The following is a 25,359-nucleotide window of genomic DNA, read 5'->3' as shown; positions in this document are numbered from 1 at the left end:
GGCACCACTCCACCAAGTTGCTTATACCAGAAACTTAAAAGAGTATCCTTGACACCATGGTGCTCTCCTTTATCCCTCACGTTCAGTCCATGTTGTTTCCACCCTCAGACCATACCTTGAATCTCCCCACTTCCCACCCTCTCCACTATTCTGCTCCAGTTTAACCCATCATCAGCCCTCACCATGACTTCAGCACTAACCTCCAAGTGTGCTCTCATTCAGGCTTTCCCTACCACTGTCAATCCATTGCCCACACAGCAGCTAGAGGGATCTTCTTAAAATGTACTGATCTTGTCACACGTCTTCTATTCAACGACTCCTCTTTGTTTTCCTGATGAAGTTCAAAATCTTTAGCATGGCTACAAGGCCTTGCATGATCCGGCTCCAGCCTGACCTTGAACTTCCTTTGCCAACTGAGCTTCCACCACACACAGGCCCTCTCCCTACTCCTTGATCACAGGATACTTCTTTGTGCTTTGGTACATATGAGTACCATTTCCTTTTACTGAAGTGTAGTTGATTTACAACGTTGTGTTAGTTTCTGGTGTACAGCACAATGATTCAGTTTAACATATAGGTACATATTCTTTTTCATATTCTTTTCTTTTATGGTTTATTACAGCATATTGAATATAGTTCCCTGTGCTATACAGTGGGACCTTGTTGTGTATCTATTTTATATATAGTAGTTTGTATCTGCTAATCCCAAACTCAAGGAGACTTTTCTTGACCTATGCTAGGCCAGCCCCAGTCCCAACATGGCCATAAATTCCAGAAGGGCAAGGAGGTCACTGTGAACCACTCCCACCTAGCATAGTAGCTGCCATGTGTAGATGCTCAACAAATACTGCATGAATAAATAAATGTGTAAAGACCGAACCCAGGACTTTCCCTCCCATTGATAGCCACTCCTATTTCCCCATCCCCACCCGCAACTCCAATGCTACCAACCCTCTTTTCACTCTTCACTCAATAAATGTATGATTCTATATTTTACCCTTTCGGCTTTGGGGAGGGCCTCTCTGTGCTCCCAGACATATATGTATCTTTAAATAGTTGCTTTCTGGGGGAAAAAAAATCTCTATCCTCTGTACCAAAGGGATAACTCTAACAGTAAAATATTCAGGCCAAGTATGAAACAACAGTGGAGGCACAGCAGGCTGCAGGGAAGGAAAGCTATTTTGAAGTAGTTATGGCAACAGTGGTCCTCAAATTTTACCCTATAAGAGGGCCTCCTGCCTACAAGTTGAGCAGGTACAAGGTGAGAATGGGAGAGAAAGGAAAAGACTTTGTACTGAATAAAGAAGAGATTTTTTTTTTTTTTTTTTTTTTTTTGCGGTACGCGGGCCTCCCACTGCTGTGGCCTCTCCCCTTGCGGAGCAAGGCTCCGGACGCGCAGGCCCAGCGGCCATGGCTCACGGGCCCAGCCGCTCCGCGGCGGCATGTAGGATCTTCCCGGACCGGGGCACGAACGCGCGTCCCCTGCATCGGCAGGCGGACTCTCAACCACTGCGCCACCAGGGAAGCCCTGAGATTTTTTTTTTTAGTAAAGAAAAAATAAGAACCAATTCTTTTTGTGTTTTGAAAACCAAATTTTAAACGCTAATAACTTCCAATCACATAGAAAGTTCGAAAAATTGCCTTTTGCATCGGTCCCTATGTTTGTCATCCTGTTTACATGTGATACAACTCTAACTTCTCTGAGGATAGACAGTGACGCAGAGGCTAAGCGCGCAGCAGACAAAGCATGCCGCGGTCTTGTGCCATTCTCCTCTTTCACTTTGGCAAGCGACTTGTCATTTAAGTTTACTTTGGAGATAATAAGGAATTATTAAACACAATGATGAAAGCATTTTGTAGAGCAGTGGATATACATATTTTGTGTCCTGAGTGGGGTATGTGCAGCTTTGAACATCTGGCTCGCCGCCAACCTGTCCCTAGAGTGTTGGTTTCTGCAGCATCTGATACGTACATGCTCCCTACATCACGGAACCTTGTTTGTACTGTGCTCGGGAACAATATAAAGAAATAATTATTCATTTCTTTGGCTGGGTGTTTTGACAGACCAACACATCTTTTTTTTTTTTTTTTAAATTTATTTAATTTATTTATTTTTTGGTACACGGGCCTCTCACTGTTGTGGCCTCTCCCGTCGCGGAGCACAGGCTCCGGACGCGCAGGCTCAGCGGCCATGGCTCACGGGCCCAGCCGCTCCGCGGCATGTGGGATCCTCCCGGACCGGGGCACGAAGCCGTGTCCCCTGCATCGGCAGGCGGCCTCTCAACCACTGCGCCACCAGGGAAGCCCTTTCTAATTTATTTTTGGCTGCTTTGGGTCTTCATTGCTGCGTGCAGGCTTTCTCTAGTTGCAGCGAGCGGTGGCTACTCTTCATTGCGGTGCACGGGCTTCTCATTGCAGTGGCTTGTCTCATTGCGGAGCACAGGCTCTAGGTGCGTGGGCTTCAGGAGTTGTGGCTCGCAGGCTCTAGAGCGCTGGCTCAGTAGTTGTGGCGCACGGGTTTAGTTGTTCCGCAGCATGTGGGATCTTCCCAGACCAGGGCTCGAACCCCATGTCCCCTGCCTTGGCAGGCGGATTCTTAACCACTGCGCCACCAGGGAAGCCCGACCAACATGCCTAATAAGTGTACTTTGTGAGCCTCAAATGTTCACCTAGTAAAGACAAACCAACATAAGGCCTCAATTTGAATCCAAATATTCAGCCTATTAGTCTTTAAGCACAGTAGTCTGTTTATCACCTTTTTTTTTCCAGCTGGTTATTGTCTAATTAAGCATAAAAAATTACCATCCCTAAAAGCAAAGAGCCTCTACTCTCTGGGAATAAATGACAGAACAGCTATCTTTCCCCCCTGCACAAACCAATGCATTTCGTATCTGTAGATACTGAAATGTTACCAGTGTATTTAGGTGAGACTGAAAAGACCATTCCTGACAAGCAACTCCTTCCTCACCCTACTGGACAGACTGCCCACCAGCTTCCTGTTGCTGACAAGTAGTGGGGCCTGTTATTAAATATTTGTAGCTTTGCTCCTACCCTTCACTGTTCTAAGAGTAGAAATTTTCAAACCTTCCTGAGAGTATAAACCCTCCTGTTCCACATTTATGTTGAGCTATTTGCTATTTGTAAGACTGAGGTCGGGCTTTGCAGTAATGTGACAGGCACTTAGATTTTGCATTTTGGTCCAGCAGAGGTTGCTCAATCTAAATGAACTTTGCGGCTTTGTTTTCTGCACACACCGCTCCCCTCACTTTCTTCATTACTGTTCTTCTAGGAAATGACTTCCCATCAGCAGTACTTGCCCCCAGCTGGTTGTGAATCAGATGGGACTCTTTTTTTAGAGTTAATAAACACTAAAGGCTGAGGGCAGCAAATCTACACCCTGGTGCCAGCTAATGAAGAGGCTCACATGAAAGCTTATGCAAAGGGGACAGGCATAGTGCAAATGTCCTGGGATCCCAGATTATCCACTCTTCTCCCACACGCTGCATAACAGATACTAATGATTATTAATTATTTAAGCAAAGAACATGAGAGCCAACACAGGCGGCAAAAGGAAAAAAGAAGCTGCACTCTAGAATCCTCTGTTGAAATCATTTTAATTCGCACAAGCTATAGAGACAAGGGAAATAGACCCAGATACTTAACAGCTAAAGAATTTTTTAAAATCCCTCTACCACTTTTTTCCCTTAAAAAAAAAAAAAAAGGCAACTTGGGCTATATTTGTATACATTGCTGAAAAACTGGAATATGAAAATGAAATGGCTCCCACAGACTGCCCTCTGTGATGGCATGTGCAGGCCAGGGAGTGACGGGAGGAGGCTCAGCCAGGTCTTCGTAGGCTCCAGTGAACCCTGAGGTTGTGAGTCCCAAGTCTCCCATCGAGATGCATCTTTCTTGCTCATACACACTGAGGGCACTGGAAGTCTAACGCTTGAAGCTCCATCCACCTTGATTTTCTTTTCTTTGTGCTTTGTACTAAAACCTTCGTGAGATTTTCACTTCAAATTACAAACGTCGTGTCATTCCTGGTAGGTTTTACTTTTTCTTTGTATATATCAGGATACCTAGAACGGTTTCTTCCTGTTACATAAGCTGTGACACTATTTTTAAAAGTTAAGAGCTCAAAAAAGGCACAGTTTGATCTTATTTTTAAATTCTTGGACGATCTCCACTTGTTTGAAACTAATTGGTAGTTCTACAGTGCAACCTTTCCAAATTGTCAATCCCCGGGCAGCTAATGACATTTCCTCTTACAATCGGAGTTTTCATCTCTAATTCAATAACATTTAGAGATCTAACGCTCATTATTACTGTAACTAACCCGGCTCTGTGACTAACAAGAGACTGTGTTTTCTTTGCAGGTGTCTTTTTCTGACCTTGTTCCAATATTCACACTACCTTCCTCTAAGTTCTTACAGGACCTTTCATTTGAACTGATTCAGAACTTCATCAACGTTTCACACGTGAACTATTATGTATCCCCTGGCTTTTGTTCAAGCATAGTCTCTTTAGCCAATCGCACGTCACTGTGCTAGGCAGGGGATAAAGCAGCAAATCAGACACATACTGTCCTTGCCCTCATGATGGATAAAACATACACCAATGAATTATACACCTGAATAATTCATTGCAATTATAGTTAAGTGCTAAAAGCTGAAACACAATGGGCTCTGAGACCATATAATTGGGAACCTAACCTTGCATTAGGGTCAGGGAGAGTTTCCCTAGGAAAATAATATTTAAGCTCACACTTGAGGTATAAGTAGGAGTTAACTAAGCAAAGGGTGGGGAGAAGAGGATAGCACACAGTGGGACCAGCCCATAAAAAGGCCACGAGGAAGAAAGAGAGGATGGTGAGATCAAACTACTGAGAGAGAAGGCTGGGTGGCTAGAGTGCAGAGTGATGGGGAAAGAGGTCAGGCCCCTATCATACAGGACTTCATAGGTCATGCTAAACATTCAGTATTTATCCCCAAAAGTAAAGAGAACCACCAAAAGGTTTAAACAAGGATATGACATCATTGGATTTGTATTTCAATAGATGACTATGGCTTTTGCAAGGAGAATGGACTAAAGTGGGATAAGAACGGCGTATTATCAAGTGATTGCTGCATAAAAAAACCACCTCGAACCTCAGTGGCTTAACAAGCATTTGTGGTTTTTGTTCAGGGGTCTGCAAACTGCCTGGTGTGGGTATACTTCAGGCTGTGGGTTGTCTGTGACTCTGTTGGGTTAAGCCGGGATCAACAGGGTTCAGCTGTAGATTGGGATTAAGTCTGTTCCATGTGTCCTCATTCTCCTTGAACCAGAGGCCACAAAGGGCACATCCCTCTTATGATGAATGGCAGAAGAGCACAAGCACCAAGACACACTGTGGAAGCGCACTGAAGACCCTCCAGGAATCATATCCATAAACGTCCCATTTGTCAAATTCAGTCTAATTGCCAGGCCCAGAACAGCGGGATAAGGAAGTATATTCCACCTCAAGGGAGGAAGGTCTGAATAAATAATACTCCAATATATCAAAGCAGCTATCATCAAGGCATTTTCCATTCTTGATGGAGAATAAATACATGGTAGTCTGTTGCTTTCTTCGCCCTAATCCACCTTGCTTTAGCCCCCGAACGATTGCTTTAATTTTCCCAAAGCCTTTACCGATAGAATATAAAACTGTATAATATTATCAGCTTAGAATTATCAGCTTAGAATGGCACAGTAGGCATTCAGTTTATGATGGATGAGCCTGGCACAGTGCTATGTACTCTCATCAATTTTTAGATTTAATTTATTGTTTTGGGGGGGTGGGGGTTTTTTGCATTTATTTTTCTTTTCTTTTTTAAAAAAGTTATTATTTGGGAGGAAAACAAATCTGTTTTCCCCCCAAAGTCCTGATTTATCTCACATTCTTGGGCTTAGCAGTTAGGAATGCATTCACAGCCATAGTCCCGGGTCTTCAATAAGAAGCTAGTCTTGCTGTGGACATCAATATTTTTGGTGGGGTGTGAGGCTGAGGGGAGAGTTCGTGTAACTTGGAAGCAGCCCTGGGGAGTGAAAGTGAACTATTTTTAGCTGAATTCGTTCGCGCGGAGGCAATGCACTTGAAGAATCCAAAGGCTTTAGCAATATCTTAGATTGACTTTAATGAGTAGTTAGACTAAAATAGCTACAGGCTCCAGGGGGCAGACCAAACCTATTGAGAACCTCTCCTGGGAGATAAAAAGGCGCTCATATAGCTCACATCATGAAGTAGTGTCAGCCTCTTCCACGCCTCCAGCCCGGTGCTCAGCATGGGAGCATGTCTGCTCATCTTACTAATTGGTGGCTAAGTACAGACAGAACAGAAAGGGACACTTATTTTACTAATAAGTTGAAACGCTTTCTCAGGAAAGCAGAAGACATGCTCACAGAGAAGAGGAGGCAGGGAGTCCTTAAACAAGCATACAGGTGACACCTGTGACTTTAAAACAACTTTGAACAGGCAATTTCCATTTAATTTCTTTCCAGAGAAGACATACAGAAACAGCATGCTAAAGAGGCTGCAGTGTCTGGAAAAGATAAAGGGGCTAGTTTTAATTTGCCTTCCATTTCTGCTGCTAATGACACCCTGCTGAGACAGACTATAATATTAACACACAAATTCCCACAAACCCAATAACATCCTTTCACTAGGATGTCTTGGGTTATTATAAGATCTCTTTAGCACAAGCTATGTCATTAAAGGAAATTTAAAAGTAAATTAACCTCACATCCAGGAAACGAAGACAGGAGAAGCAGAATTGTAGGCTTTTCCCCACATTAGGTACTCCTAGTTAATATATGATCTTAATTTCCTGTTATTTCAAATATCTAGATATGAACACAAGCCTCCCTTTGTCAAACCAAACACAACGCCTCCATTTTATTTAGTATTCTTAAAATGTATATTTTAAGATTTTAAATATTTTAATGAAAGTGGCATTATTTAATTTCATACAGTTCCTTACACTGTAGTTTCAAAGCCATTTAAGCATTTAATAACTATTTTTCACAAAATATCTACATGAATATCTGGAAGGTGACTTGACAAAATGAGACCAAAATTAAGTATAAAAGAGTGGCACAATTAGTATTAGAAATGTAGTGACAGGGTTCAGGAGACACACCACCCCACGATATGGCACCTTGGCATACTGACTATTTTAAGCTGATGGAACTTGAGAAATGGCATGAGTAGTAAGGACATTCGACCTTCCCTTGAAGCAGGTCACAAAACCCTCATGTGAGAGGTGCCCTCCCCAATACCTGGAAGGAAGGAACATCCTTACCTTCGAAGAAGAGACAGAGAGGAATGGGAACAAACAGATCTGGCTAAGTTTCCTTCAGTTTCTTACACTTAGCTCACCTTTGTTCTATCTCATTTTCCCACAACTTTCCACCCTTCATCAAATCTAGCATACAAGCACTCAGATTTAACAGTTTCTCTGGGTCTTCATTTCCTTATGAAGGTTCCCATGTCACATAACACAGTAAATAAATGTGTATGCTTTTCTCTTGTTAATCTGCCTCTGTTATAGGGGTCCCAGTTAAGAACACAAAAAGAGGAAAGATATCTTTCCTCCTCTACAGGAGTATTCCCACTTTCTTTCCATTTAATATTTTCCAAAAGGACTTAATAATATAAATACAGATGACGCTTGAACAACATGGGTTTGCATGTGTGGGTCAATTTATACCCAGATTTCTTTCACTAAATACATACCACAGTACGACACCACCTGTGGTTGTTTGAATCCACTGATGTGGAACTGCAGATACCGAGGGCTGTCAAATTGTACATGGATTTTCAACTGCGCAGAGGGTGGGCACCCCCAACCCCCGTGTTGTTCAAGGGTCAAGTGTATTTTAGTGAGATACGCATTTTACAATATTGATTTTACTTTATTTTTTATTTTTTTGCCACTTTGCATGGCTTGAATGATCTTAGTTCCCTGACCAGAGACTGAACCCAGGCCCACAGCAGTGAAAGCGCCAAGTCCTAACCACTGGACCGCCAGGGAATTTCCTACAAGACTGATTTTTAAATGAGGTAAAAAATTATAGATGAAAGAGATCATTTAGACCAAATTGTACAGATCAGAATTATTTCCAAGTGTAATCTTCCTTATGTGAATACACATCTGAAATAATGTTTCTAAGGATCCAGCTAACTATGATGGAGTGACAGATTTGGAGGGAGGGGTAGGTCTATTTAAAACACAATTTTATCACTGTGAAATAAACCTCTTGGTGATGCAGCCGGATATCTAAACTTCTATTAACCATATAAACACTTAAGAGTCTTATTTTTTTAATAAAAGGACCCTATTCAATATCCATTTTAGAAAATTTAACCGAAAAGAGCCAAGTAATGTGTCTGGCGTATCTCAGCACTCAGTAAGTGCCTGATGAAAGAATAAATGACATCACAAGCAGAAGAGGCAGCAGATAGAAGCTCTCCTTGCTTCCACACAGTAATTGTTAAGATTTTTCTAAAACCCGTTCTCTTCACTTTCAAGACCTAATCCCCACCAGGGAAAGTACACGTTGAGTTTTCCAAAATAAAAGGGTCTAGTGTACACAATTTGCCCAGTGCCTTCACTGTAACAAAATTAACCTGGCGCAATTAACCTCCATCTCTGGCAGGGGCAGCACCGTGGGAGGTCGTAAGAGTACTGTGGGAGCAGGCAGGCTCCCGGGAGAGAGGCACGCACTCACACCCCTCATTTCTGCTCCAGGCCCACAAGTTAAAGACAGAGTTCACGTTTTCCTTCCTGAGAACGGAAAGTAGATTTAGGTATGTCTCACGTACTCTTTTATTTGGACTCTTGCTCATGGTATTTTCTTGCAGAGAAAGTGGTTTATTTAACCACTCATAGTTCTGGAAGACAGGATGAAAAGAAATGCCACGAGGCTGAGGCTAAGGGGCTGAGATTTTGCCTGTTTGCTCGAAAATTACAAATGCTCCTCTCCTGAGTAAATATGAAACAAAATATTTAAATAAATGAGTATAAGCTCAGAGGTCTTGTTTGTTTTGGTGGTTCAAACGCAATGGAAGTTTATTTCTTGCTTCTATGAGCTTAAAGTGGACTTTCCTGATTGGTGGGTGACTCTCTTCCAAGCATTGATATAGGGTGCCAGATTTATTGCCTCCTACAGGCTGCTATCTTTTTAAAAAAATTTTATTTATTTTTATTGAAGTATAGTTGATTTACAAGCTCAGAGCTTTAAAAACCAAATCTGAGGTATAATTTACCAAGACCCAGAATAAACTTGATGTAAAAATCGAGGTGCTAACAAAGTTAAAAAAAAAAATTTTTTTAAAGGACTTCCATGGTGGTCCAGTGGTTATGACTCGGCACTTCCACTGCAGCGGGGCACGGGTTTGATCCCTGGACAGGGAACTAAGATCCTGCATACTAAGTGGCGTGGCTGAAAAAAAAATTTTTTTTTAAAGATGAAAAAACACCACATTTTCTAAGAACATGGTCAACCATAGGATTAAGACAATCACTTACAACCTAATCCAGGCCAAATATTTACTTTTACCTAGATTACCTATTTTTTTTATTATCATCGAGGGTCACTGCCTCAGTTTTCAACTTGGCCTGGTTTACGAGTATTGCAGGAATAAGGCCAGGCCTAAAAGAATCAGGTTTTCATACAAGCCAAAAAAATCACTGAACTCTTCTTATAAGAAAGAAAAGCTCCATGTATATATGACAATTTAGCAGCAACAAAAAAATAGTACTTGAACTACTAAGACATTTTAGAGTGAACAGACACAATTACAATAACTTAAACTCTTAAACCATGTATTGAAATTATGACTGAAACACAAAATCAGAGGTTCTTGTGGGGAGGCTTCAGAAGTTCAGTCACAGTTGCCAGAAGCTGAGGGCAGAGGACCTGTGACTGATGCATAATCTTAGAAAGGACTCTTACTAGCATTATCTTCCTCTTTTTGTTTTTTAATTAATTTTTGGCTGCGTTGGGTCTCCGTTGCTGCGCACAGGCTTTCTCTAGTTGCAGCAAGCAGGGACTACTCTTCTTTGTGATGTGCGGGCTTCCCATTGCAGTGGCTTCTCTTGTTGCGGAGCACAGGCTCTAAGCGCACGGGCTTCAGTAGTTGTGGCACGCGGGCTCAGTAGTTGTGGCTCGCGGGCTCTAGAGCGCAGGCTCAGTAGTTGTGGCGCGTGGGCTTAGTTGCTCCGCCTGTGGGATCTTCCCGGACCAGGGCTGGAACCCGTGTCCCCTGCATTGGCAGGGGGATTCTTCACCACTGCGCCAACAGGGAAGTCCCTGTCTTCCTCTTTCTTAACTCAAAAGAAAATTGGTGGTTCTCCTTGACCTCCTTTAGAGAAAATATTTACTTGTTTATTTTTAATTGTAGTCCATTGTCTGAGGCTGTAAGGAATGTGATGCTCTCAGAGGAAAACAACCAAGCGTTAGGAAGCTACCAACTGACAGCCTCAAACCGCTCAACTTTCCTGGTCCTCTGCCTGGAACAGCATGGACTTTGCATTGTAAGCTCTTAAGAATGTCACTAACCCCTTGTGTTTGAGGCCCTTCCAGCATTACAGTCTTTCCACCTTGCTATTAGTGTGAGCAGGGAGAGGGGCTTTCAAAAAGAAAATGAGTGAGGATGTCAAAAGGCCATATTCTAGGGTGATATCTAGTAGAGCCATATTTCTAACCTGCTTTTTGCAACTTAATGAAAATATTAAGTACTAGTTTCCCCAGTTTCTAAATCTTTTCAATTCCAGGGCCACACAGACTGGAAGCAATTACAGCTTGTTCACGGGGGTCTGTGGGAATGCTGACAGTTTTAATTTACATATTAATGCTGACAAACAATTTGAGAGGCAAAGAAGAGTGTTCTTTGGTCTGAGTAATGAAAAGACAAGAAAAAAAAAAGTGGACAGGAAAGTGATTGAAAAGCTCTAGGCAAAATGGTCTGGGTTTAGTTTTTCTGTAGTAATTTCAAACTATCCACCCGTCACTGTAATAAGATACTATTCCAATGGTGGATTTGCACAGTCTTTTATTTTGCCTAAGATGACCATTCTTTGGCAGAGTGTCTTCAATAAAAGGCCTATGGACCAAAGTTAACAACCCATCTGTCCCAACTCCAACTCGTTCCTGAGAACAACTCATTCTATTGCTTGATTTCTTCCTCTACTAACTTAACACTCACAGGATAAAAACAAAGCAAACACTGAAAGAGAAATTATTTTAAATTATTAGATTTCATTAAACAGCCAGGTTGGACACTTGATCATTGGAATTTATTTCTGCGGCAACCCCAGTTCTTTGAAAAATGCAGGAATTCTTTCCATTAAAATATTAGCTTGACCCAAGGATGTCAAAAACTGCCTTAGCATTAGTTATTGCAGTTTGAGACCTCCCAAGAGGTCTAAAAAACTAGAAGATTAAATATAGCAAAATATGAACATAAACATAGTTTACAAGTCATTTAATAACTATAGTTATATAGACTTTTCAAATTATTTTTCTAAATTATCAAATTTGTGAAAAATATATCATATGGCCCTTGAAAAAACTATTAAATGGTGGATTAACCCCAATGTAAAGCTTTCTACATTAAGAAAGAGAGGAGAATGCACGGTAATCCTATGTAGTAGTTAGCTCCTATGATCCCCACTGAACAGATGAGGAAAATGAGGCTCAAAAATATTGTCACCAAAAAATATATATATATATATATTGTCACCTACCAAAGGTCACACGGCCATGACTGACAGTGTCTTGCTAGGCACTGCAAACTTGGTCACTTTGAAACGAAGGTTAATTTTAAATTAAGTACTAGTCATCACTTACAAAATGAATATATTAATGTGATTAATGACAAAATATTTCATTGAGGTTAGTCTTTCAGAAAGCTGAAGGGAAACCAAAGTTAAGGACTCCAGATTCATTTAGGCCTCTTTCAAATATAAAATATTCCTAATTTTCCTTGTCTTACTACTAGTGGAAGGGACTCTTGCTATGAATTAAAACAAAACAAAACCAAACCCAAACAGCAATTCTGTTCCTAGGTATATACCCAAAAGAATTGAAAAGGGGTATTTAAAAAAATACTTAGGCACAAACGTTCATAACAGCAGCACTATTCACAATAGCCCAAAAGTGGAAAAAACCCAAATGTTCATCAAGAGATAAAGGGATAAACACAAAGTGGTATCCATGCAAGGGAATATTTTCAGCCACTAAAACAAACGAAGTACTGATACACACTACAATGTGGATTAAACTAAAAAATATTACGGTGAGTGAAAGAAGCCAGACACGAGAGGTCACATGCTACAGGATTCCATTTCTATGAAATGTCCTGAATAGGTAAATCCATAGAGACAGAGAGTAGATTAGTGGTTGCTAGAGGACTGGAAGGAGGAGGGAATGACTGCTTAATAAGTATGGGGTCTCCTTTGGCGGGGATGAAAATGTTTTGCAACTAGATAATGGTTGTCATTGCACAACACTGTGAATGTACTGAATGCCACTGAACTGCACACTTTAAAATGATGAATTTTAAATGGTCATGTGAATTTCACTTTGGTTAAAAAAAACACACAGAATAATGAAATAATGGTGATTGACCATAAAGCCCTAGATCAATAACAGGTAATTTGCTTTTTCTTAGTTTGTCACAATTTAATGAATTTGTGACCATCATAAACCAATATATAAAAAATTACCCATTAAAAGTTCCAAATAAGGCATTAACGTAGCTGAGGTCCCCTAATTTGTCCAGTTGGCAGAGCACCTAGTAGAGTTTACAGTACACAAGAAGCTTTAAAAATGTTTTTAGGGGCTTCCCTGGTGGCGCAGTGGTTGAGAGTCCGCCTGCCGATGCGGGGGACGCGGGTTCGTGCCCCGGGCTGGGAAGATCCCACGTGCCGCGGAGCGGCTGGGCCCCTGAGCCATGGCCGCTGAGCCTGCGCGTCCGGAGCCTGTGCTCCGCAGCGGGAGAGGCCACAGCAGTGAGAGGCCCGCGTACTGAAAAAAAAAAAAAGTTTTTAATTTGTATAAAGTCTAAAGAAAAAGAATATTGAGAAAAATGTGAAAGAATATAAAGTGGCCAGAGCCTAGGAAATAAGCTGACGTACATGCATATGGGAAAAATCTATATATCTGAGCGTGCAGAAGGACGTAAACACTCAGGAGAGAAACCGGCTTCTTCTCGTAACTTATTTTGTTTCTCCCAAAACTGAAGAGTAAATAGTAGTTTACAGTCACCACCCTCTGGGTTTCAGCAAAGAGGTCACACACAGGGAGGGCCTCGAGCTGCCACTTCCAATTGCTTCCCTGGTGAAACAACGCAGGAGGTTAAGTTACTTCAGGAGACTCTCAACAGGGCTCCCATTGTTCCAAGCTCAAAACGCAGAGACACAATGGGCACCATTCATACTGAGAGCTTACGGGGGCTGGGGAATGGTCACTCAGTGACAACTTTTTTGCGGACATTGAATTTTCATAAACACGGACTTGCACCGATATCTGTGAATTATTTTTTAAAAGCAGCACAAAATAAAGAAATAAAACTCAATGGACGCTAAACTGACAGGACACCCAAGTCTTATCCCCAGCTCTGTCTCTAATGTGACTTTAAGAAAGTCACTTGCTCTTTCTGAGCTTTACTTTCCTTGTTTGTAAAATGAAAATGATTCTAAGATCACTTAGAACTCTAAAGTTCTGTGAACACATATGAGGTCTGTTGATGTTGCTACATTATTTACTCCAACAAGTGGGGATAAATTATGAGCAGAAAAGAATCATCAGTTCACATCTTTTCATTTACTACCAGCACTTAAAAACAAGGAGGCTCAATAAAGACAGGCAGAGACACTATTTTGTTTTTCTCTTAAACAGACAAACCGTAATGAATCAGGTCCAGTGAGCCCCTCCATCCCGACAAGTCCAGGATCACGGAAGTGGGTATCCCTACACGAAGCACAATGATGAAGGGCATAAACAAAAGCCTTCAGTATGTTTTTCTGTCACCTTTTCTTAGGTTATTAATACATTTCATGAATCTCTTGACTTCTTTGCCATGACTCAAAATCCCCGGAGGAAAAATGCCATGTACGACAAGAATGCGATCCATGTCCCAAGTTTTCACACCATGTCATTTCTTTGTTTTTTCAACCTCAAAACTTGCCAAAGCAAGAACTTTGTCGCCAGAGCCTAAGGAGAAACACACATAATAAACAGAAATGTCATTTCAAATGCATTTACAGTTCCAGGTAAAGGGAGGAAACCCTACCACGTAGATGATGAAACAGAAAATGAGGTGAGCTTTCATCATCAGCACATTACCCCTGACCCCCCCCGCCCCCGCCCGCCACGGCAATTCCCTCCCCGCACAAGCAACTCAGCCACACAGGGCAATTTACTGGTCACAAACACTTACTTTAATTCAGGTATGAGATAGAACATGTAACATTTTAGTTTACTTTTATATTTACATTTAGCTGACAAATATTTTTAAAGCATTAGGCTATATTAATTTGATTATTTTTAATTAAATAGTATTGGAAAACAAACCCATTAAAAAGAGGTTTATAAAGAAAACAATTCTGGTTTCGCCTCTAAACTCAAGAAAAGGCCATCATTTTATCTCACCCGTGCCATCTGTCAATCTAGAGCGGTAATTCATGTCCAGCTTTCAGAAATACGAGGGTACTCACCAAGGTCTGTAGAGACTTTCTCAAACTGGCTGAGTACAGCACCTGCGTTTGCTGACAAGAAGGCCTCATCATCTGCAGTCAGCTAAACAAACAGAACAAAGCCCAAAGGACTGAGTTCAAATGTGAACAAAGTGGCTCTAGGAATCACTGTTAAGAATGTCTTAGGACCACAAACTAAATCACAGATCAAGAAGTTCTATACCAAATACTTCACACTCTTTCTTTATACCTAATATATTAAATTAAATACAAGTACCTTCTCTCCAAGTTTCCTGAGAGCCGTTAGTATCTCCACTTTCTGCTGAGTATACAGGTCTCTTTCCAGCTTTCCTACCATGAGATCTCTATCCATCTGTAATAGATGAATGCAAAGCATATGGTATTTAAGTTAAAAGCATTCTTTGCATAAAATCAAGCTTTTCAGATGTACTTTTTTAAGAAAAGGTCCTCTACCAATTAATAGTATAAAGAACTATAGAAACAACTCAAGGCAAACATGATAGAAATGTTATTACACAGTTCTAATAAATCTTGATACTAATCATAACCATTGTCTTAGTTATAAACTCTACTGAGGAATTAGTAGGTCGATAGCTTCTTTAAACAGGAGCTATCCTCTAAGAACTATATTTCATTAAACTGAAGTGTGGTCTAAAGGCCTGAATGAGACAACTGGTAACAGATCTCCTGGAACTTTGGTTAAATATCACCTCTACCACCAAAAACATTGATAGCATGCACTATGCTTTGGTGCTATTCTATGTGCTTTACACATTTTACTCCATTTAAACCACATAACAACCATAAGAGGTAGGGACTATCATTATTGCCTTTTTACAAATGGGGAAACAGGCACAAAAAGAGGTTGAAGAAGGACTGCCCTGGTGGTCCAGTAGTAAAGAATCTGCCTTCCAATGCAGGGAACATGGGTTCGATCCCTGGTCAGGGAACTAAGATCCCACATGCCGCGTGGTGCGGCCGAAGAAAGAAAAAAGAAAAAAGAAAAAAAAAAAAAAGAGGTTGAAGAAAATAACTCCCCCAACATCACATACGTCCACAGTAGAACAGGGGTACAAATCCAAAAAGTTTGATCCAAATCCATGCTCTTAACCACTATGCTATTAAATTACCAATGGCTGCAAATAACTTATTAATGTCTTAACTATATTCAAGTCTATAAACAGACTTCCTCAAGTGTCAGGTTTATAAAGATGTTTGAAATTCTTAGATGGGAAAGGCAGCACATGCATAAAGTATGGCTGCTAATGAATGCTAGATGGGATTTCAATTCAGAGCTCCAGAAATAAATAGTAAAACTTTAAATGTGGAGTTGCAGCAGAAGCAGTCAGTAGCAATTTAAGCTGCCATATGCTGGTTAAACCTCTACATTTGTTATCAACAACAACTGCTCAAAGGACTAATTTTGTCAGAAACCTAGTTGTGGGTTGTGGCTCTAAAGTCAACTGACCAGTTTTTTGAAAGACTATTTTTTAGAGCAGTTTTAGGTTCACAGTAAATTGAGCAAATGGTACAGAGATTCCTCATACAGCCCTTGCCCTCACTCATGCATAGTATCCCCATTATAAACGTCCCCACCAGAGTGGTACATTTGTTCCAACTGATGAACCTACACTGACACATCATAATCACCCAAAGTCCATACTTTACATTAGGGTTCACTCTTTTTTAAAAAATTTAATTTGATTAATTTATTTTTTAAAATTTATTTATTTATTTATTTGGCTCCGCCGGGTCTTCGTTGCGGCGTGCGCGCTCTTTTAGTTACAGTACGCAGGATCTAGTTCCCTGACCAGGGATCGAACCCGGACCCCCTGCACGGGGAGCGAAGAGTATTAACCACTGGACCGCCAGGGAAGTCCCTAGGGTTCACTCTTGGTGTTGTACATTTTCAAATGACCAATTTTTAAACTTTAGAATAACATAATGAGCAAATTCTTGGGCTGAGAAAAGAAATACATACAGGGACTGGATCAATTTAAAGAAACTTTACCTCTGCTAACCTTGTCCGAAGCTGACCTGGTTGTTTCTTTGCAAACAATCTGATGACCTCTGGGGTTTTAAAGGCCTGGCTGATAGCTGCCTGGATAGCCTAGAAATACAAGAAGGTCAACTAACCAAAATAGTCCAACAAATCAGATATTACAATATTTGACCGATAGGTCTTCAATTCTTAACAGGTCTTCTTTGTTCATCAAACAGTGTTACAACTTTAGTATCCATTTGCTATTTCTATGCATGTCACTGGAGTCAAATATATAACTAGATGAAGATCTGGAAGCAAATGCTGTTTTATCCATAAGTAGACATTCCTCTAGAAGTTAAACCCCAAAAAGGGTACATTTTCTATCTTAAATATACTTACTGGAAAAAAACAACAACAAAAACCAAACTGTGTCACCAATGTAAGTAAATTATGCTTACCAGTTGCATTCCACTTAGTTCATCAACCAAAGTCATATTTCCAGACATAATTTTCTTTAGTGAATCATTAAATTCACTTAGTTGCTCCAGAGTTTCTTTTTTGGTTTCCTCATATTCATCTGTATCAAGTTCCTCTCTGAAGTACAATGAACATAATACAGAAAAATATAGAGTTCCAAAAGAAAAAAACAATCTTAGTATTTATACACTAAGACTTCAGATACATATATATACAAAAAATATCCTGGGGGAAAAAGGCTGAAAGGAAATATCAAAATACTAATGATGGATGTGTTCAGACATTAGTGTGGGCGTTTTCCTGCAATTCTGACAATTAAACTTTTTTTTTTTTAAACCAAAATGAGACATACTTAACAAACAAACCACATAATAACTTCCTTTTAAGCAGTCTCTGAATCAATGGTATAACCTTGGGCAAGATATTTGACTAGCCAAGTCTCAGTTTTTTTGTCTATTGTATAAGCTGTAGATAATGATAGTACCTACTTTATAGGGTTGCTATGAGCATTAAATGAAATATGGAAAGTACCTGGCATATAATAGGTACTTAATAAATAGCTGTTATTATTACCATCATTATCATTAATGGTAGGTAAAATTTTATGCACCTTGAAATACAATAGCAAGGCAGTACTTGCCACCGGAGTACTCCAAACAAGCCATTTATTAAACATTTACTACAAAACAGCTCCCATTTATCGAGTGCCTGCTTTGGGCCAAGCGTTGTGTTGTTCCCTTCATCTGCAATATTTACAATAGTCTTTCAAGGTTGTTAAAAAGGCAATGAGCAGTCTTAGTTCTTTGAGCAGTTAAGGCTGAAAACACACCAGAAGTTCAAGCAGTACCTTCTCAGCTCGATACCAGGCAGGGCTACTGCAAATACCGAAGACAAGGTGGGTGTTATTATTTCCATTTCACACTCAAGGAAATGGAAACTTAAGGTGGTTAAATATTTAGCCCAAGTTCATACTCACTTTGAAATTAATCTAAATACTTTCATATCCCAGCCTTTTTAACTCTAAAGCCAGTACTGAGTTTATTTCTCCAGCAGACAAAGCACTGTGAAGAACACTACAGGGGAAACCAAAATCACACATGGGCCTGCACACATGCAGCTTATAATCTAGCTGCAGGAAAAAAAAGCCATTTTACAGCATAGCAGCACACAATTATACTATTACCTGCATTCCTCCAGGTCCTGTAATTGCTGCATTAGTCTATCCAACTGTTCTTCTAAGTTCTGCTTTAATTTGCTTGTCTCTGTCTTTCCTCTGGAAGCCATTTTACTCTCTAAGTGAACAATAAAGCAATTTAAAGTAGGCTATACTCAAAAAAAAAAAAAAAAAAAAAAAGCGGTGGGGACTTCCCTGGCGGTACAGTAGTTAAGACTCTGCGCTTACCCTGCAGGGGGCGCTGGTTCGATCCCTGGTCTAGGAACTAAGATCCCACATGCTGCGTGGCACAGCCCAAAAAAAAACTGGCTATACTCTTTCTGAGCTACAGGTGTGGGGAAGATAGTTGTGCAAAAAAAGAATCTCAATTTATATATAAAAATTGAAACGCATATAGTAGAAACACCCCACAAAAATGCCTGGGAGTCTTCTTAATTTAATTGACTAATTAGAAGTCTTAACTATTAGTCTATCTTACTTTAAACATATTTGATAGATGAAAATACAGAGTTATAAAGAAACAGATCAGGCGTGACTCTGCTTTACAAGATTCATTTTAACATTCTTTTTCATTCTTAATAAGCACACTCCAGGACTCAGAATACTCCTAGTATTATCTTATTGGTCTTTATGTGCATTTACCTAATGACTTGGCATGAACAACTTTTGATATGAATTTCTTCTTTGGAAATGTGCCCATTTTTCTACTGGATTATCTTTCTCTTACTGATTTATATAACATGGATATAAAGTCTTTGCAATTATGTTGCAAATATTATCTCGTCTCCTGGCTTTAAATTTTATTTATGGCATTTTTTGTTATGGTAAATTATTAGTTTTAATGGCCAAACCTATGTTCTCCTCTATGTCTTCTTAGTTTTGTGTCCCATGAAATCAGGCCCTGACCATCTCAAGATTTTTTAAAATATACTGTTTTGTTTTTGTTTTTGGCTGCACCGTGGGGCTTGTGGGATCTTAGTTCCCTGACCAGGGATTGAACCCGGGCCCACGGCAGTGAGAGCGCCAAGTCCTAACCACTGGACTGCCAAGGAATTCCCAAAAATATACTACTTTTTTGTTAATGCTGTGAAGTAGGGATATAACTTTTATTTTCTTTCAAATGGATAGCCAACTGCCCCAACACTGTTTACTAGTATTTATTTATGCTACCTTTAATTGAGACTCAATAGAAACAGACTCAAGTCTGTTTCATTGATAATATTCTGGTCTTAAGGCATTACTTTACTATTTTAATTATTATAGCTTTAAAGCTGGTGTATACTGATGACTGATAAGGAGTTGGTTCTATTATTGTTCTTTTTCCCCCAAATTCTTGACTATTCTTGTACATTTTCCCTTCTAGATGAATTTAAGAATCAGTTTGACAAATTCCCAAAAAAATTCAATTGAAAAATGTTTTTAAATTTAATTAATTAATTTCTTTTTGGCTTCATTGGGTCTTTGTTGTTGTGCATGGGCTTTCTCTAGCTGCGGTGAGCTGGGGCTACTCTTCGTTGCGATGCATGGGCTTCTCATTGCGGTGGCTTCTCTTGTTGTGGAGCATGGGCTCTAGGCACGCGGGCTTCAGTAGCTGTGGTGCACGGGCTTAGCAGCTCTGCAGCATGTGATATCTTCCCGGATCAGGGTTCGAACCCGTGTCCTCTGCATTGGCAGGCGAATTCTTAACCACTGTACCACCAGGGAAGTCCCTCAATTGAAATTTTTACAGAGGTTACATTAAAATTAATATGGAGAAAATCTGTATCCTTGAAATTTGAAACTTCCAATCAAGCAATATATCTCTCCACTTATCAAAGCTTTCTTTTATGATCTCTAGTTTAAAAAAAAGTATTATTTTATTCACAAAGGCTTTAAACACTGGATGTTCTTAGAGATCTTGTATTTTTTGTTAATATTGGAAATAGGGTTTTTGTTATTACAATTTTTTAAAAAATAAATTTATTTATTCATTTATTTTTGGCTGTGTTGGGTCTTCGTTGCTGCGCACGGGCTTTCTCTAGTTGCGGCGAGCAGGGGCTACTCTTTTTTGGGGTTCCCAGGCTTCTCATTGCGGTGGCTCTCTCCACCATTTCTTACAGGCAAGACTCCAGCCTCCATGACCTTCCCTGAGTTCCAAAGGGCGGATTCCGAACAGCTGCTAATCAAGGGAGGAGTAGCCAAGAAACCACCTGAAGCAAGATTAAAGGGACCAGAGTAGAAGCTCATCCTTCTCTTTTTTTTTTTTTTTCTTCTCTTTAAAAAAAAAAAAAAAAAAAAAAGACTGGCTAGAACTGTGTTCCTGAGGCTTTCTTTTTTTTTTTCTTTTTTTTAATTTTTAAAAAAATTTTACTTATTTTTTTTTTGCTGCATTGGGTCTTTGCTGTGCACGGGCATACTCTAGTTGTGGCGAGCGGGGGCTACTCTTCATTGCGGTGCGTGGGCTTCTCATTGCAGTGGCTTCTCTTGTTGCGGAGCACGGGCTCTAGGCGCGCAGGCTCAGTAGTTGTGGCGCACAGGCTTGGTTGCTCCACGCCATGTGGGATCTTCTGGACCAGGGATCGAACCTGTGTCTCCTACATCGGCAGGTGGATTCTTAACCACTGCGCCACCAGGGAAGTCCTCAAGCTTCTCCTTTGAGCCTGCATTTTCTTCTACCTATCAAGGCCAAGTCATCCATCCTTCAAGGTCAAGTTTCATCTTCTCCAGAATGCCTTCCTTGGTTCCCTCCCAATCACTACATTGTGAGTTATTTGAGAGTAGGGATTTTACATTTCCTTTATACACCAGCGTCTAGCACAATGCTGGGCAGATAGAAGGTACTGAATAAATAACTGGTAAATGAATAACGAGAATTGATTGCTTTTTCCACTGCATTCTACGTCTTAGTCTCCATTTAACACTATGTCTGCCTTGAATTACATGTGATTTCATCATAGCTTGTTGTTTATTTGTCTGTCTTCCTCTCCAGACTGTAAACTGAGAGCAGAAAGTGGGTCAGATTCCTTTCTTAGCCTCTTCAGCACTTAATACAGACTACATATTCGATAACTGAATGAACTGTATAAAGGCACAACGTACTGTAAGGAGGTAAAGCTATTCTAAATGAATCTCAGGGAAGATGAAGACGCTTTAAAAACCTTACCCTCATGCTACATTATTTGAGATTTATCCCAGAAAGATTAACTCGCGGGCACCACCTAGTATTCAATAAAGGTGGTGCACCTTTTACCGAAACTGCAAAATTACTCTCAAAAACTGTAATTTTTGAGAATTAAGGTACTCATTCATGCTCACCTGTCTCTTAGTCCTCTGAACTCTGCTCAGCGCTGACCGGTCTCAAATTGCATAAACCTCCAATTCTTGAAGTTCCAAGTGTCTTAAAGTTCCAAGTGTTCATCAGGACTAAAAGAGGCTCAAAGTTCAAACCACCTGGGGGTGGAGCTGGCTGGGAAAAGGGAAACCATTAACAAGTGCTTTTATTTACTATACATAAACGTATGCCTAAAGCAGTCCCAATAACTGCCACTTGGGCAGCCTGCAACTGAAACACACCCTCTTTTTCTAGGACGACATCATAGGAGAGGGAGGGGATGTGGAAGAGGGGGAGAAACCCGTTTTCTCTTTCGACTGTGCCTCTGGCAGTCTTTTCTGAGGTTTTTTCTAGTGAGGCCGAGGGTGTTACTCAGGAAAACCCCGCACCCGGATCTGCCTTGAAGGAAGTTGTCATATCCAAAAGCACGGAAAAGGAGTGCATACATTTTCCCGGCTGGAAGTGAGCAGCGTCTGGACCTCAACCATACGGACGCGGTCAGGGAGCAGCCCCGATCACAGCCCCCAATCCCATCTCCCACCGGGGAACATGAAGCTCCCGCATTTGGGTCCTGCGGCGGCCGGCTCGACTAGGCCCGACTGCCACCAGAGGTCGCCGGGATTCCGCTGCCCCCAAAACTCTTCCGCTATTCCCGACCAGAAGCCGAACCACCTCCTCAGGCCCTCGGGGTCCCTTCTCCGCCTCCACCCACCACTCGGTCCCAGAGTTCGGAGCCAGGGGCCCCGCCTACCTGAGGGGCCCCGCTCGGCGGACGCGTACAAGAGGAGCACTTCCGTCAGACGCACGCACTTCCGGCCTTCTGGAGCCAATGAGGGCGCGGCCGCGGGTGTTACCCTCATTAGCGTCCGGGCTGCAGAGCGTCTGTCGGGGAGCTCGGGCCGGTCCTCCCTGAGGAGGAGGTTAAGTGACCTCCCTGAGCTCTTGAAAAACCCGTCTCTGGTGGAGTCAGCTCAGGACTGCTTAGGGTCTCTGGGGGTAAGGTACAACTGTCCCTGAAGCTAGGTCACATTCAAGTTTGGAACAGGGAGTCTTGACCTTCATTGTTTCTGTTTCTCTCTGTGGAACCGAAAACCTCGGTAAATTTGCCTTTGGAACAGGTGAGTTCACCCTGGGAAAAAAAAGTCCTTTTCTAGAGGCTTCTTGGGCTTGGCGGGGCATTCTCTTTTTTCTAAAATCCTTAATTTCCAAATCTATAAAAGACTAGATCCACGTTCCTGGAAGCGGGACACTCACTCCTCTTGAGAAGGAGACTGCTAGCTGTTGGCAACAGTCTAGAAGTTACTCAGAAATTAGGTGGAAACCATTTTCAGATGTTCCCAGCCCATCTCCTTGAAGTCATTAGTCCACAAGACGACATCAGGTTTTACGGCGAAATTGTTTCTCAGGTGTTGTCTTTAAAGTTAATTATATTTCAGCCGCCCAGGACAAACTTCCAAGATTACCGTAGAACTCCGCCAGAATGAATTATTTGTCCAATCATAGAATTTATTAATTTGTCACCGTAAATTGTTTCTCAGAGTTACAGTTTGCATGTGAAACCACTGTTCTAAGTCCTACTTAGAGAAGACTGTTGACACCAGTTGGAATGGTTCCAATAACCTACCTTGCAAAACGCTTCAGATTCACAGAATTTGCTTTGTAAAAGTAAGTGGCTGTCATGTTAATATGATTAGCTCTAATTTTTGACATGTGAATATGTGTGGAAGTGTCAACGTTTTTGTGTAATATCGAACTCTCAGTGACAAATAGTTAGGGCCAGTGCCACACAAAACAAAACTGGAAAATATACTTCTTTCATCATTGGAAGAACTTGCTGAATAAACATTTTCTCACTGTGTTCATCCCCTAAGTTTGATGATGATAATAAGGTGTTCTATCTAGGCATTTATGTTGGTTTTAGTGTGTACAGTCTTAGAAGTGGTGGAGGAAAGGCCTCAACCATACGTGCGTTGTATTTGCGTTTTGTTTCTCGGTGACAATCTGATTCAGCGGTTCTATGCTGAGAGTATTCTTACATACCTTTGAGTTCTGTTTAGAGCTAATGGATAATGAAAAAGTTTCCTAGTGCATAGACAAGAGAAATTGGTTTGGGTTCCAGTTCTCAAACAAAAATAGAATACAAGCCTGGAGGGGGAATAGAGAGGGAAGAGAAGATGTTGGGAAAAGAGGAATGAATATTAGGTAGGTAGTCACAGGGCAGAGCATTGGGGAAGATAACCTCAGAACTGGGAGTCATAACTGGAATACCAGATAAATACTACTTGGCAGCTGGGAAGGTTTAGGACACCTCAGCTTGAACTTGGGATGGGAGTCCAGAGAGGACTAGTTGCTCCAACTAGGTAGGGAAAATGCAGGGGCAGATGAAACTTGAGTGGCTAATAAGAAGTACCAGGAGCCAAAGGCGCTCTGAATGCGTGGACCTCTTTCTAATGTCTACCAGTAGATAACGTACCATTGTAAATCTTGTGTAATGGTTAAGAGCATGAACTTTTAAGAGTCAAGGTTATTACACAAGCTGTGAGATCTTGAGCAAGTTAATCAACCTCTTTCAGCTTAAGTTTCCTCATGTGTGAGGGAAAAAAAAGAGGTAATAATGGTACCGACTTCATTGTAGTATTGTAAGGATCACATGAGTGCTTAGTATATTGCTTGGCACACAGGAAGAACTCAATGAATGTTACTGTTATAGTTGTCACCATCATTATAGTTACATTAGCATAAGTGGATATTTATTTATGAGAAACAAGCCCATCCAAAGAGAATGGGTGAATGTATTGCCATTCAGTGAAGAGCACAGGAGAAAAAATAAGGATTCCGTAGCGGGAACCCTGAAGCTTTCTGCCCTTCTGTTGTCAGTTTCCCCCACCCCAGGCAACCACTGATCTGTCTTCTGTCATTATAGATTAAATTCTTCTCTAGAATTTCATATAACTGGAATCACATAGCATGTTCATTTTTGTATCTGGCTTCTTTCACTCAAAATAATGTCTCTGAAATTCATCCATGTTATTTGTATCAGCAGTTTCTTCCTTTTTATTGCTCAGTAGTATTCCATTATTTGAGTATAAACTTCATTCATTCATTCATTTCTTGATTAACATTTGCATTATTTCCAGCTTTTGGCTATTATGTATAAAGCCAAACCATACAATTCTTTGTGTAGACGTATGTTTTCATTTCTCCCCATTATTTTTAAGCTATGCTCTTAATTTGTACCTAAAATCCTTTCTTTGTGGCCTCCTTAAGGACCTTTCTCCATCAATTATTAGCTTTCTTGTAGGTTCTGTGGCTTCCTAATTGTGCTTTTCCCTCAACCAACCAACATTCTAATTCTGTTCTTCAAAAAAAAATCAAATCAAATAAACAGCCTTTTTTTAACCATGATATCTCCTTGAAGGTAGTCTTTAGTGTCTCTGGGTTTTACTGCCAGGTTCTAGTCTCTCTCTTTTTCTGTCTGCCTACTAGATCTCCCTACTCAGATGTCCTGTGTATACCTCAAGTTCAGCAGCACCTTTAAAACCGTAGTGTGGGGCTTCCCTGGTGGCGCAGTGGTTGAGAGTCCGCCTGCCGATGCAGGAGACACGGGTTTGTGCCCCGGTCCGGGAAGATCCCACATGCCGCGGAGCGGCTGGGCCTGTGAGCCATGGCC

At 40.9% G+C, this 25,359-nt stretch overlaps 2 protein-coding genes across 3 annotated transcripts in view; one reads left to right on the top strand and one right to left on the bottom strand.

Annotated features, from left to right (window-relative positions):
* Positions 1-14,064: 14,064 nt before the first annotated feature.
* On the bottom strand, positions 14,065-22,403 carry LZIC (leucine zipper and CTNNBIP1 domain containing). Its single transcript, XM_055083787.1, has 8 exons — positions 22,136-22,403; positions 21,674-21,824; positions 18,389-18,497; positions 17,187-17,322; positions 16,756-16,854; positions 15,001-15,096; positions 14,745-14,826; positions 14,065-14,241 (listed from the first exon to the last, which is right to left on the bottom strand). The coding sequence occupies exons 3-8, from the start codon at positions 18,487-18,489 to the stop codon at positions 14,183-14,185; spliced, it is 573 nt and encodes a 190-aa protein (XP_054939762.1). The 5' UTR covers positions 18,490-18,497; positions 21,674-21,824; positions 22,136-22,403; the 3' UTR covers positions 14,065-14,182.
* A 164-nt stretch (positions 22,404-22,567) lies between these two features.
* NMNAT1 (nicotinamide nucleotide adenylyltransferase 1) overlaps positions 22,568-25,359 on the top strand; it is a 26,567-nt gene continuing 23,775 nt past the window's right edge. The window contains exons 1-2 of one of the 2 annotated variants that reach the window (XM_055083786.1): positions 22,568-22,807; positions 23,228-23,354. The gene's annotated coding sequence lies outside the window, so the exon portion shown is untranslated. The remainder of the gene's footprint in view (positions 22,808-23,227; positions 23,355-25,359) is intronic. The other variant, XM_024125758.3, reaches the window with a different exon arrangement.

Source organism: Physeter macrocephalus, chromosome 3, assembly GCF_002837175.3.
Source record: "Physeter macrocephalus isolate SW-GA chromosome 3, ASM283717v5, whole genome shotgun sequence".
Taxonomy (NCBI): Eukaryota; Metazoa; Chordata; class Mammalia; order Artiodactyla; family Physeteridae; genus Physeter; species Physeter macrocephalus.
This window is presented reverse-complemented; position numbering and strand designations above follow the sequence as displayed.

Excerpts from the sequence above, each read along its gene's own strand:
- LZIC (XM_055083787.1), bottom strand. The coding sequence starts at position 18,489 with ATGGCTTCCAGAGGAAAGACAGAGACAAGCAAATTAAAGCAGAACTTA. Across the intron at positions 15,097-16,755 it reads TTCGGACAAGGTTAGCAGAG|ATGGATAGAGATCTCATGGT; the intron begins GTAAAGTTTCTT and ends CATCTATTACAG. Across the intron at positions 14,827-15,000 it reads TCAGGAAACTTGGAGAGAAG|CTGACTGCAGATGATGAGGC; the intron begins GTACTTGTATTT and ends CTGTTTGTTTAG.